The sequence below is a fragment of the Catharus ustulatus genome, chromosome 2, assembly GCF_009819885.2.
Source record: "Catharus ustulatus isolate bCatUst1 chromosome 2, bCatUst1.pri.v2, whole genome shotgun sequence".
Taxonomy (NCBI): Eukaryota; Metazoa; Chordata; class Aves; order Passeriformes; family Turdidae; genus Catharus; species Catharus ustulatus.
Window position 1 is genome coordinate 51,156,834 of NC_046222.1, and position 14,215 is coordinate 51,171,048.

General features: G+C 42.1%; 1 protein-coding gene and 2 non-coding genes across 3 annotated transcripts; all 3 read left to right on the plus strand.

Annotated features, from left to right (window-relative positions):
* Nucleotides 1-8,050: 8,050 nt before the first annotated feature.
* Nucleotides 8,051-12,936, plus strand: RPL21 (ribosomal protein L21). Its single transcript, XM_033052659.1, has 6 exons — nt 8,051-8,157; nt 9,532-9,610; nt 10,164-10,225; nt 11,215-11,327; nt 11,998-12,148; nt 12,806-12,936. The coding sequence occupies exons 2-6, from the start codon at nt 9,544-9,546 to the stop codon at nt 12,893-12,895; spliced, it is 483 nt and encodes a 160-aa protein (XP_032908550.1). The 5' UTR covers nt 8,051-8,157; nt 9,532-9,543; the 3' UTR covers nt 12,896-12,936.
* On the plus strand, nt 10,939-11,019 carry LOC116993233. The gene has a single exon (XR_004417225.1). It is a non-coding gene; the product is annotated as a small nucleolar RNA SNORD102 (small nucleolar RNA).
* On the plus strand, nt 11,387-11,519 carry LOC116993247. The gene has a single exon (XR_004417237.1). It is a non-coding gene; the product is annotated as a small nucleolar RNA SNORA27 (small nucleolar RNA).
* Nucleotides 12,937-14,215: the final 1,279 nt, after the last annotated feature.

The following is a 14,215-nucleotide window of genomic DNA, read 5'->3' on the forward strand; positions in this document are numbered from 1 at the left end:
TGATGGTTTGTGTTTTTGGTGGGTTTGGTTTGTTTTATTATTTTCTTTTTAAGTAGAGGATAATATCGGTTTCTTGCTGAGTTCACACATGGAGATATTTTGATACTTTGATTTTCACAGCTCAGCTGATACTGGGCGTCTTGCCATATATGTATAGCTGGCAAACAATTAATCTGCTATTCAAAGGATAACCAGCATCTGAGAAGTTAAAAGGGAAAATAAAAAAATGTAATGCTAAACTGAATAACATTTCTACAAATATAAAATATACATCAGTTAAGAGAGATTTCCAATGGACTGTAAAATGTAAGAATTTAGTTGAATTGAAAATAACAGTCGATTTCTAAACTGTTATCACTGTTTGAGTCTTTGGACTTCTTAAAAAAGGTGGGATTCTAACTGGAAATAAAGTTACAACTTGTAGAAAAAGAGTCCATTTATAAAATAGTAACTCTTTTGAAAGATGTTATTGTACTCTGCAAGAGAAGCATGCATAGTTTGGGTCTTGGTGATCTTGATATAAAAGGACGTGGGCTAGGCACAAAAATAATAACTGTGTGCTTTTTTACACTGTTTAAAACAGAATCTTTTGAATAAATAGGACCACGAGTATATTTAAAAAGAAGGGGGGGGTAGTATTGTAATTAAATACTTTCAATAATGGAAACATTTTAAAAATTAATGGCTTTGATCCTTGACCCAGGCACTTGAGCTGCCATTGTTTCAGTAACTCCAGTATCTCCTTTGTCTAAAACTTTGGAAGTCAGTGACAGTGTCTAATACTAACTTGGAGAATCCATTATTAGAGCCAAGGAGTGCAAGATGCTCCCTCAGTCTCTGTGTTCTCTACCAGAATACCAAGCAGCGCTTCCCGTTGCAGTCACTTTTATTTTTGTGATCTGCGCAGCAGTTTCCCAAAAACAAGATTAGCTGTCATGGAATAACAACAGTGACGCACCATCTGACAACAGGCAGCCTCCAGGTGAAGAGTTTGTATCGTTACAGTCTCCCCCACTAATCAGTTCTCTACAGCACCAAATTACAAGGGAGGCTACGGAGGAATATGTAAACCAGCACGGAGATAGAGATGCAGTAGAAAAAAATATCCAATATGAGGCAGAAAAAAATACAGGAAACTGCTTTGTGGAGATAATAAATTTGGTAAAGAGCATTTACTGTTAATAGCCTGTGTCTTTCATGACACTAACGGGTGGTAAATTACTCTTGTTTTAATTGAAACATATGTCACAGCAATATTTTGTGCTTCCGCTGATCTAAAGCTATTGTTCAAGTCCTTGTTGCAATCAGTTCTCAAACAATGCTCTCTTTGTCAGCAGTACAGAAGTAGAATGATTTTGATTTCTTCTCTTGCAAGATTGATACCCTGGAGAACTCACAGTTCCCCTCTGCACTTGCAGATGGTCAGTTAAATACTCCCATCTGGTTATACTTGCTTTTTTCTGGTTATACTTAGCTTTTTCTAAAAACAAAGCTAAATAAAACACCACAAACAAACAAACAAAAAGGGAAAACCAAACAAAGAAAAAATCCAAACCCACCAACTAACTACAAGCTATTGCATGAGCAGCAGAACTAATAAAGTTCCATTTCATAGTTTGTGCCCTGTATCTTTATACTGCTGTAACACAAGCATCACCTCTTTGTCCTGTGTGCTCTCATTTCCTCCTTTCATTTCCCCTGCAATTTCATTTCCTTCTCTCTCCCTGCAGCACTTATTGCCATTTGCCCTGTAGGAATTTTTCCTTGTTTTTTCCTTTCACGTGCCTCTCTCCCTTGGATAAATTGCAACTACCTTGGAGCAGCCCATATGCTGATTAGCTCATATTGCTATTTTGCATATTTCAGGAAGGACTTCACAGCATTTCACAAATATTAATTAATTGATCCTTAACAATAACCCTGCTCCATATATATATGCTATTATTCCTATTACATAGATGGAAAAGTTGGTCTAGTTTATCCTCAGTTGGTCAAAGTTTGGTCAAGTTTATCCTTTGCTAATTCTCTGTTTCATTTCTCCTTGACTGACCATTAATTTGTTCTTTTCTGCCTGCAGTTTTTGTTCAGAGATGCTGTTGTTGTGTCATTGACAGGGGTTGTCAGAGTGTAGCCAACTCTCATTATTTTATCGCAAGCCTTGTGATATTTGATAGCACCCTTGCAACCACAGCTCCTGGGATCGGCTGATGAGGATTACTTGAGAAATTCACCTTATGATAACAAGTTTATGGCTCAATCAGCTAGAAGGCTGGAAAATGATGGCAGGACTGAAAATGTTCAAAACAAGGTTCAAAATAAATGCACGTGTAATTTTTAAAAATACAACTGTTTTAAGGCATTTGTACCTTGTGATGTCAAATGTTTTGTCTCAGGTTCATCCTTTTAGATACTGGTATGTGTAAGACTGCAGAAGCTATAGACTATTTCCCACTTTGGAAAGGAGGCAGCAAGCAAATCACTCAGTGAAGGATAACATTTTCTGACCACAGATCCAAACTCTGGCTAAAGCACCTAGGAAAGAATACGTAAGTAGAATTACAAATATATTATAAGCATTATAAGTTATAAATTATAAATAAAAATTATAAACATATGTGAAGTGCTCTAATGCAGATAATAGTGTGCTTTTTACTCCTGTAGTTTCTGGATGTGATCCTTCCTTCCTTTTCTTTCAAGAAGATACTGTGCAAGCAGGATAGGAGTTTCTTTTGGCATCCAGAAGATATTTGAATCTAGTCAAGACAATAATGTTTACTGAAAGATTGTTGCAATGAGCTTGCAATAACTCTGGTTACTTCATGCATTATTAAAAAGAGCATTTTGTAGAGCTATTAAAATCGTGAACAGTCTACTTTGTCTTTAGGCATTCATACAGAAAAGCAGATTTAATCTGGCATAGTTGGAAAATAAATTTAAATTTGTGCTTACTGGAGTTCAGCTAACACTAAATAGAAAACATTCCTTTACCTGAAATGAAACTAGCAATATTTTATATAGCCCTTTCCTTCCAGCAAGGTTCTTTCCCTTTTCATAAGTAATTTAAAACAATTATGCTAATAGCTGTGATCAGAACAATTAACGAGAAATGCAAATGGCTACTTCAGATGCCAATTTTCTAATAGAATGCCAGAATATTTGTGAACTAGAGAATGACTCCACACACATTTTTACTTTGTGCTCTTACATCCATCAGACCTTTTTAAACTACAGCACCTATATTTTGTTGATGATTGTGATCATCCTCAGTGACAGCAGAAAGTATCTCAGAAGTAATGGGTGTAGAGTAAGCACGTTAACAGGGACTGTTGTGTATGGGTTGGATCACTGATAATCCAGAGAGGTGCTTGGGAATGGGAGCAAATGCACACATCCTGCTAAGTGTGGGGAGGCTTCAAGAGCATGGAGCATTTAATTTGGTAAAATGAAAGTGTAAAAGGCTTATTGTGTGCAAATAATTACAGAATAAGGGCAAGCATTGTTCTTGCAGCTAGAAGTACACATAAGATCAGACAAAAAGGAAGAGAAAATAGCATCCTAATCCAGCTCTTAAACTGTAGGTAGTAACTCCCAAGAGGGATAGCAAAGGGCTCAATGTTGGATTGTGAAAGATGGGATTTTTAAAAAATATATTTGACTATTAATTCTATACTTATATTCTGCACATTATCAAAAGAAAATCCCCACAAAAATCCCCACAGTATGCACATTTGCTGCTGGCAGCAGCTGAGCTCCTCCATGACAAAGGAGCAGAATTATTTGTAATTATCAGCTGTATCAGTGTAGGAGTGGCTAATCACCTTTAGCCAAAACAAATAAATGTACAGTGAAGCTGATGACATAAGGAGTTGCTTGTTCCTGGGTAACTGGTTTGGAAAACACTGAATGATGATACCAGCTGAATAACTGAATAATGGATACATTGAATAATAAAACCACTTGATTGAGAAGTTGCTCTGTTAGTAAGGAAGGAAAGGGACCTTAATTGCTTTTGAAATTAAGTCTGATAAATGTCTTATATTATTTGGTACCTGTAAGAAGATGGTCACTGTTACAAAACAGCTTCCTTGCAAGTTCCTGATGATTTATGTACGGGTAAAATGCCATGTTAATCAAATAACCAGTTGAATGACAGAACTTGTTCAGTATTTCAGATTTCATGTTGCAATCTGAATAACGATGGAAAAAAGGTCATTTGTTGCACACTGGTGTCAATCCACCTGCATCAAGGAACGCTTTGTATTGGCAATAAATTTGTAAGTACCATAACTGTAATGAAAAACTTCCACCCATGTGTGACATGCTGAGCCCCATCAAAATTCTTGGTCCATAGAGTTTTTGCCTTTATATTTCTCTCAAAGACAGGCTGTCATTTTTCTCATTCTTTTCCCCATGATGTGCCTCACTGGCATTGCAACTCAGTATAGCCACCTGTACTGGCACTTCTGCAATTCCACAGTGAGTCCTTTGGAGAAGTTTGTCGGCACTGTCGTTTTTGGAAGGGGATTGGTTGATTAGACACTAATTTGAGTTATTTTAACTCCCATGGAACTAGTCTCAAGTTTCTATTTACAGAAAGGGTTTTGTGGATATCAAGAGATCAACTAACTACAGAAATAAAAAGGTTGATTGCTAGGGCTAGGATCACAGTGGAGACCATAAAAGGGGACAGAAGCATATAACATGATCCTTTTGGAAAGAGTGAACAATGGAATAATTGGGATCAGCTGAAGAGGTGACACAGATTACTTTGGTCAGTAACTTTTCAATCAAAAGCACAGTATAGATGCTGCACTTTTGTGGATGGGGTAAGCAATTAACTTCACAATCTTGATTTTCAATTTAGGATCTTGGTTTTGCAATATTATTACAAAAGGAACCACAGATTTTTATCCACTTTAACACCCATTCTCAGTTATTTCTGTTAAAATTTTACTCCAGTCCTAATCAGTTATTTTTTTTTCCTTTTCAGTTAATGAATGCATTTTCTGAAACACAGGAAACCTACACCCTAGTGAAGGGGAATATTTTTCATTTTTCACCTCAAGGCCCTTTACAAACTCTCATTAATTTAAATTCCCTCCACACACCTGCTGAATAGTCCAACACAAACAGAATGTCACACTCAAGATCTCTGTGTGTATCACTTGGTCCGCTAAGCGTAGGAGCAAGCCAGATCCCACTGTGCATTAAAATTTCAGAGACGGATTCCTGGCAACCCCATGTGCAGAATCATCACAGCACATTTATTCTTTACAGAGAGCCATCAGCCACACAGATGCTGAAGAGAAATGTCAGAAGCAAAATAGGGCTCTTCCAGAGAAGATACTGTGGGAGCTTGGGGACTGAAAATGGTTGGAGTTTGGCATGATACTTCCCACTCTGAAAAACAAAGTGGTGTTTATCTACTCTCCACTCTTCTGACTTCTAATGAGCCCTCCCTTTCAAGCTCCCTTTCTCAGCAACTTTTGAATTGGCTCCCACTGAAGTTGTTTTCCCTGTCTTGCTCTACCTCCAAGCTAGGCAGAGTGGGAGGGAAACCATTTTACCATGGTGAAGAAAGATTTTTGGAGTACACCAATGGGTGGAGCACCAGTCTGGGACCTTCAAGGTGTGTTGGAACTTTGTGTTAAGCTGTGCACTGCTACTTGTGTTCACCCATCTTAAGTACCTGGTGTTTCTGGGGCAGAACCAGATGTGGTGCATGCCTACAGCCTTGAAGAAATTGGAGTCTGGATTATACAACTTGCAGTTTGATCAGGGAAAAGCAGTTTTGGCTGGGTTTTTGAAAGGGCAGGGCAGTGCTGCAGGTCTCCCCTACATCTGCTTGGCTGCTAGCTCCAGCTTCCAGACCAGAACTCACCCCACAAATTCTGCATCTTTATCTGCTGGAGACAGCCATTATTAAGAAATCTTTTTGTGTGCAACATGCAAAGGCTTTGCAGTCTTTAAGGTCTAAAGTCTAAGTCAGGTCTCAGTTTTAGAAAACCACGTATCAAATGCTGGTACATAGGTTGGACTTCTGGATCAGACTCAGCATGCCTAGGGAATGATTCAATGGAGACAAACTGTGCAACATGATTGCTTCTTTGAAATGTGGAGCTAAAGAAGGATCCTGGGAATGTGATAATCAAGGTAAATTCATGAATAAAAACATTACAGAAAATTTCAATCAACCTGCCATGCGATTTATTTAGGAAGAAATATGTAGCAAATTCTGAATGTGTTACTTGCCCACAGAGCAGAGTTCGAGTAAGTTCGCAGTTACCACTCCCTTATGAATGACACTTTCCATATGTGTTTCCATACGTGTTCTGTGTGTGGACATGGGTTTCAACATGTGGTGTTTCTTCCCCATTCCTTCCAGGTCAACGTGCAGATTTGTCCTCCGTGTAAATCACTGGTAAGATTAAGGCATTCAGCTCACTCACGGCAAATGCCTAGCTTCCTTTATCCAATAATGCCTTTTAGGATTTGGCTTCCTGTCTTTGCTTTGCTTGATATCCTCTCTGAAAGCTGTTGCCAATGCACTTTCTCACCAAAGAGCTGTTCAGGCTTGTAACGATCCTCATGCTTGGAAAAGTTTCATGGTACCTAGGCTGAATACATATTAAATTACATAGATTTTTTTCTCTGCATAGATATCAGGTGCTGTAAATTCTAGATTTTTCATGGTTGAAAGGATGGAGTACACACACATTTTTCTAAATATAACACTTTGCTCCAAAAGGTTTCATGTGGAGACAGGGCCTGTCTGTCAGAACATGTTTTGCTAGGTAGCTCTGCAAGCAGAGCCTGACAGTGTATTTAATTCTCCATATCTGTTCTTGTGATCCATAAATATTAAACTTGCTTTAAAGTGATGATTGAAAGGGCTTGAGTTTTGCAGGACGTTAGTGGAACTGTGAAGTTAGTTAGAGAATCAAGTATGTTTTTATACCCCACTTTAAGTAATCATTCCTCCCCTAAATCAAATAAGAGCTTCGTTCATTCAAAACAAAGATTTCTGCAGTAGGGCAACTCCTCGCTGAGACAAGTTTTGAGCCGTCCCTGCATGTTTAGCTTGGGGGAAGGAGGCCCTCTCTTGACTCACTGCAGTCAGCTTCCCATGGTGATCCCACGGAATCTGGATACTGGAGATGCACAAACACAGTCACTGCCAGCTCGGGACCCGCTCTCCATTCCCTTCGCTCTCGCAGCCGACGCAACCTGTGACACTGTAAGGGCTCTTGGTGGAGAATCCGGGTTTTATTTGTCTGGCGGAAATCTCTGCCACACCAATTGGACATTATGGCATTATAATACGAAGAAGCCTTATTACAAGACTAAGAAACCCCAAACCTGCGCAGCCTCTTCGCCTCTGGTTGTTGGCACGCTTCTCCCACCCCGCTTCCCTGCCCGGGAATGCGGGATCTCCGGTCGGGCAGCCGCCACCGACACACAGCAGCGCCAGCAGGCTCACACTGCCGCCAATCTAAATGTTGGTGTACGACTTTCATGTCGTGAAACACCCTGCTGGCTGCTCACGTTCTACATTTCCAAACTTGACTCCTTATGGATGGCGGGCCAGCCGCTCACCGCAGGCCTCGCTCCTCGAGATCCCTGACAGACACTTCGCTCATCTTCCCTGTTCCAGCTGCCAAACCTCTCCCATCCGCACCTCACACGATCACGGAATGGGTCAGGCTGGAAAGGGACCACATGGAGCAAACTCCCTGCTCAGGCGGGGCCATCCCAGAGCACAAGGCACAGGATTGCGTCCAGACCCTTGCTGAATATTCCCAGTGAGGGAGGCTCCACAGCCTCTCTGGGCAATCACTTGCAGCGCGCGGTCACTGCACAGGAAACAAGCTCTTCCTCGTGTTCAGCGGGAACTTCCCGTGCATCACTTTCTGCCCGTCGCCATGAAAGCATACGCACAGCCGTGAAACCCCCAACGTTTGTCCTTGCTTTGGCCAAAGGGTCGGACTTGTTCCTCTGCGGTTTTTCGGGATCAGCACCCCGGGGTCGCGGCCCCTCAGGGCGCTCCCTTCCCGTCAGGCGCGCCGCGGGCAGCCCCGCCAAGGCCCCGCTGTTAAGGGCGGGCGCGGCACCGCCCCCTTCCTTTGGAGCCGGGCCGCCATTTTGTGCGCACGCTAGGTGAGCGCCCGCGCCCCTCCGCCGCTCCGGGGGACGCGGTGGGGACGCGGGGGGACGGGGGCACGGATGGGGGGACGCGGGACGCGGCGGGTGGGGTCGTGCTGCTGGGAGGGGCGGGCGGGGGGCCGCCGGCTCTGATGGGAGCAGCACGGCCTTCCTAGAGCGGGAGCGAGGAGGCCGCGGGTTGCGCGTGGCCGTGCCGGGCGGATTGCGGCGGGGCTGGCGGGAGGGAGGTTGCTGAGGGAGGCAGGGGCCGCCGAGGCCCGCGGCGGGCGCAGGTGCGGAGCAGCCGCGCTGCAGCACGTGGCGGCGGGCCTGGTCACCCCGCGGCCGCCGGCGGGATGTCGGGGCAGGGATGGCGGAACAGGGGAGGCTCCGCCGGGCGGACACCCCCGGGATGGCCCCTAGGCCTGCGGAGCGTGTGAGCTTTGTGTCAGGTGACATGGTGACCGATAAATGTTGTGGTGGAGATCCTGCCTTATGGAGGCTTTGTAAAGAGGCTTAGGGAACGGGGCAGAGGTGTCATCGGGGAACATCTCACAGCGCCACGGTAGAGAGGCTGTATCCTGGTGCCTGGCAAGGGCATGTGGAAGAAACGTGGAACACCAGCTGAAGTCAGAAGGAGAAGCTCAGACTGATATAAGGGGAGTAGTGTTGATTGGAACAAGCAGGCCTTCAAACATGCTGCCTAGGCAGGCTGTGCAGTAGCGTATGAAGGTAAAGTCATACAAGGAGCAGCTAAGGTCTCTTGGGAGACCTCATCACTACGACTTTTGCATGAGTGGGAGCGAAGGGGCTCTGGTCTTTGTGGGGACCAGAGACAGGACCCAAGGAAGTGGCATGAAGGTGTGTTAGGGCAGGTTTAGTTTGGGTATCAGGGAAAGGTTCTTCACCCAGAGGGTGTTTGTGCACTGGAGTGGGCTCCCTGGGGAAGTGGTCACAGCACCAGCTTGAGAGAGTTCAGTAATGTTCTGAACAATACTCTTAGGTACATGCTGTGACTCTTCAGGTGTTCTGCACAGAACCAAGAGTTGGTCTTGGTGGGTCCCTTCTAATGCTGAATATTCTTTGATCCTTGAAAGGTTTCATGACCTGACTGGACAAGGCTCTTGAGTAGCTTGGTTTGGTCTCATAGTAGACCTTGCTGTAAGCTGGAGTTAAACTGACTACCTTGCTGCCATCCATTCTAAGCTGAGTTAACCTGTGGTCCTATAAGCTGTGATTTCTTTGGATGCCTAAGTGAATACCATTGCTTGAATGAAGCAGTGTCGTTCTGAATAGGCTTAAAGACTATTAATCTGACATACCTGAAAATTCATCAACTCTGTGGTGAGTGAACTAGTAGTTCTTAATAATTTGCTTTCATTTTTACAGTAATCAGCCAAAATGACGAACACAAAGGGGAAGAGGAGGGGGACGCGTTACATGTTCTCGAGGCCCTTCCGCAAACATGGTGAGTATCCCTTACAGTACCAACACTGCATCCAGTTACTGACCTGATGGACAGCTGCATCCCTGGGGATGGACTCTGAAACAAGGGCTTGTGCCAAAGGGTTTCTGACAACTTGGGCTAAGGACTGTAGAACTGTACACAGAGCTCTGAGCTCTTACTGAAAATGCATTTGTATTCTGATTTCTTGACAGTAACCACAGTGCTAATTCTGTCAGTGCTTGAAAATTAATTTGAAGGTGAGGAAAATATTTCAGCAGTTACTTAAAACAGAGGGTTTTTTCCTCTGATCAATAAGCAGTTACATTTATGTATTAAATAGTTTAATGTCTCTTCAATTTTGGCATTAGGAACACAAATCTACTTTTTCTTAAGCTGAGTGTTTTAAAAATTTGAAGCATGTGAGGTGTGTAATTACTGCTTTAAAAAAATGTGGTTTGATTTTTGAGGTATTCAGGAAGATTATATCAAATGCATGATCTGTGTCCTCCATCCTTTTTTATGTGTATATGAAATTCCAGGCTTCCTAAGTACCCAAATTTGTATCTCTTAACAGGAGTTGTCCCTCTGGCTACCTACATGCGGATCTACAAGAAGGGTGACATAGTTGATATCAAGGTGCTTTCTGCAGTGCTGTGTGACTAAAAGCTAAAGCAGTGTCATCTTGTGCATTCTCTAGTTCCTCTGGGGACTCTTGTTGCTTGGGTCATGTGTGTCAACACAAGTGCCTGCTGCTGACTTTGGGAGCAATATTGGAATGACAGTGGTACCAAACCAGGAGTATTACTTCAGTGTCCTGTGCTGTTGTATGTGGGGTTTTGTAGATACATATGGTTTGTCTGTGCTTTGTGACAGTGTGTTCATCTGAAAAAGGGGAGTGAAATGTGCCACAGCCAATGTTTGAGTTGGCTGGTGGCACAACTTCCATAGGAACCTCAGCTGTCACTTCAGTAGATGTTCTGTTATGAGCCGTGATTTATGGTGAAGCAGTTCATAGTTACGTGATTACAAAGCTATACTGAAACCAGAAATCAAGAAATAAATGTAAGGATGCATCATATATATTAATAAAGGATGGGAAAGTGAAGCAGCATTTCCCGTCGCTTGGTATTTTTTAGAACTTGTCTTTTAAAGTCAACTGTACTTTCTCAGCTGGGTTGTAGTGAATGTGAAAGCCTTCCATCAAGAATTCCTACTTGATTAAATCCTTTGGTTTCATTTAGAATGCCATGTTCTTGTAGCAGTCACATGGAAGGTGGTGTTTAATTTGTTAGTTGGTTGTTTGACTTGGAGAATGTATTGTTCAGAACTGATGCTTCCTCACGCACTGGAGCTTGATGATGAATGTCTCTTGTGATTGCTTGCTGTTTCGGTAAGCAAAGTGATCCATCATTTCACCGACACTGAAAGCTGCCAGAACTGACAGCAAAATTTGGTAGTCTTTGGATGTAAAATGCATGGTTATAAATTCCAACTTCAAGATAAAATGGGAGTATTTTAAAATTAAATAATTTGAAATGTATACTTTAAATTACTTCTGAAAGAAAAATTCTTGATGTTACTTTCTCCCTCCCTTCCCCTCCCCTTTTCTTTTTGCTTCTTAACAGGGTATGGGTACTGTTCAAAAAGGCATGCCCCACAAGTGTTACCATGGCAAGACTGGAAGGGTGTATAATGTTACTCAGCATGCTGTGGGCATTATTGTTAACAAGCAGGTTAAGTAAGTAATGAAATTCTATGTATTGAAACTTGGTATTTGAGAAAGTTGAACTGCAACTGCACCCTCCTTTCACTTTGCCAGTTAGACACTTATTGTCTTGATTGGTCATTCAAGGTGGGTAAATTGTATTTCCTTTTTATAACCCAAGCAAATGATGCTCATTTGACTTGGATCCTGTCAGAGGAAACAATTTTTGTTTTTCTTAATAGCACCTGAAATGACATTACCTAGCAGGGCTTCTCAACCAGTGTGCTGGTGTTGAAGTTTTTTTAAAATACTCGTCTGTAGCTGTATCCAGCTGAAATTTGTACAGCATAGTCAGAAAAAGACAAGTTGGGTTTTTTTGGCTCCAGGAGCTGGACAGCTGTGCATTGGTAATAAAAAGACTTATTCGTATGCTAAGAGGCTAAAATTATCTATTCTCCACAATTTTAATTTGAAATTGTCAGCACATCGTTATATATTACATTGTTATATAATAATAAACTTCTAGTTACATGTACTGTTACATGGAATGACAGTGTGCATCTGCAGCTGTTTTTTTGAGGTATTGCCCTTTAAAAAAAATGACCTGTAACTGAGCTTGTGGAGTTACTTCTCTAAGGGCTGTAAGTCTTGATTTAAAGTTACCTTTTCCAAGTGTGTATTAAAAACTGACTCCCTTTCTTAGGGGCAAGATTCTGGCCAAGAGAATTAATGTGCGTATAGAGCACATTAAACATTCCAAGAGCAGAGACAGCTTTCTGCAGCGTGTGAAGGAAAATGAAAGGAAGAAGAAGGAAGCAAAAGAAAAAGGCATTTGGGTTCAGCTGAAACGTCAGGTAATTTTTCTGTTGTGGTCATAATCCTTCTGCAGGAAATGACTTAATTCTTGGAGTAGTGGCCTCATGTAGTGCATTGGCATCCGGACTGTCTGGGATGTTTGGTGCCTCAGCAGGACTGCACTGTGCTGGATGAAAATTGTAGCTGTAGCTCTTAAAGGAGCTTTGGGTGCTTCCTGTGCTGTTGCTAGTCTGCAGCAGCAGCTCTGGGTGGTTTTAGGGTCAGTAGAGTCTTTGGTTTAGCTAAATTTTTAGTTGTAGCAGGTTGTATGGTAACCCTTGAAAGAAAGAATAAATAACTAGACTTCAGAGAAGAGGTAATGGTTATTGCTTCTGGGACTGCAGGATACATCAGAGAAGAGGTAATGGCTATTGCTTGTGGAATGCAGGATACATCACTTCATGTTCATTGGGTTGGTGAGCTGCAGGGAGTAAAGCATAGGTTTTTTAATTTGGCAGCAAGAGTCAAACACGCTTTCTGGCAGATCATTTTCTTACTGCTACTCCTTGAATCAAATTTATGAGACTAGGAATGGTAAAATTGCTGAAATGTTTATATAATAACGCACTAATTGGTTGACAAAATGTTATTTTCTGAGAAGTTGGCTTTTGAGCTGTAGTGCCATCAGTTTTTGTTTTTTATTTTTCTGTTTACAGCCTGCTCCACCAAGAGAAGCACACTTTGTGAGAACTAATGGCAAGGATCCAGAGCTGCTGGAGCCAATTCCTTATGAATTCATGGCATAATGTATGTTTAAAAAATAAAGATATGGTTTTGGACAAGTGTATGTAATTGTGGCTGATTCATTTAGTTAGGTTTGGGGCTTTTTTGTTTGAACAGATGCTTTAGAAACCTTTTATTGAAGTTTATTTGTTGAGCTTGCATTTACTGTGCTGCTTAGTCATTTAAATCATCTGCAGCTTTTGCTGATGAGTTTTGTCGTTTATATAGATGATAAATGCTAGGAACATTGAAATTTGCTAGTGCTTAGTAATGATCATGAGCTATTATGAGGGGACATGGAATATTTCACCAGCAAACTAAGAACTTGTACCTAGAGCTGCTTAGTGCCACTTGAAGGCTTGATATTTTTTGTAGGAAAGGAGATGAGGGGGCTTGCTAGAGACTGCTGAAGGGAATCTCCTTGGTTAGCCTTGAAAACACAAAATCCCAGGCTTAATTTTTTTGTAGTTACAAGTAAATAATAGTTTACCTTGAAGTATCAGGTCAGGCATTGCACAACTACCTTCAGTAAGTGATGTAAAACTGATGTCTGCATGTAGAGAGAAAAGTACTAGAGAAGCAAATGACCTCAAGCTGTTTGTAGGTGTTGACTGTTGAAAGTTAGTCAACAGTGAATTGCAGGGCAGCTTTTAAGTGTGGGAGTAAGGAACAGAGAGATGATGAGGTTTGTTTTTTACCTAACTCTCAGTTGTGGGTGTTCCCGTTCTGATGGAATGTAGGTTTTCGTCCTTGAGTTCAGAGCCTGGCTTGGGCTGGTATTTAAGGGAGATGGGCTTTAGGTGCTGGAGTTTTCAAGTTCCAGTGAGCAGATTCCAAGCTCCCATCTCAGGAGATGCAGCAGGCTGTGTAGATGGAATGACTTTGGAAGTGACTTGGAGGAGCATGCCCCTTAGCAGGCTGCTCCATGACAGTAGTGCTGTATTCCAGAGGTGTTGGACATGGAGTGCACCACTGTATCCTGAGCCCTTACTGCTGCACCTTATTCACTTGGCATTTATGGTCAAGGGGCTTTTCTTGAAACAGGATTGGTGCAATTTATCAACCTCTTTGGCTTGTCACTTTCCACAGCCATTTAAAATTGGTATTTGCCTTCCAAGATAAGCATCATTTTCCACTAGGCTTTGTAGGAATTAAGTGGGAGGCTATTGGATAAAAACTTTGATGATGGCATTTTAAATTTGCTTCTCATGCATACATGCCTCAGCTAATTTGGTTCTGTGTTTGGTTTGTACTCGTTTTTCAAAATCACTGTAGATTAGCTGTAGCAGCATGATGAAATGATTAACATCATAAGTAGGGCACAGTTCTAAACCTTTGAACTT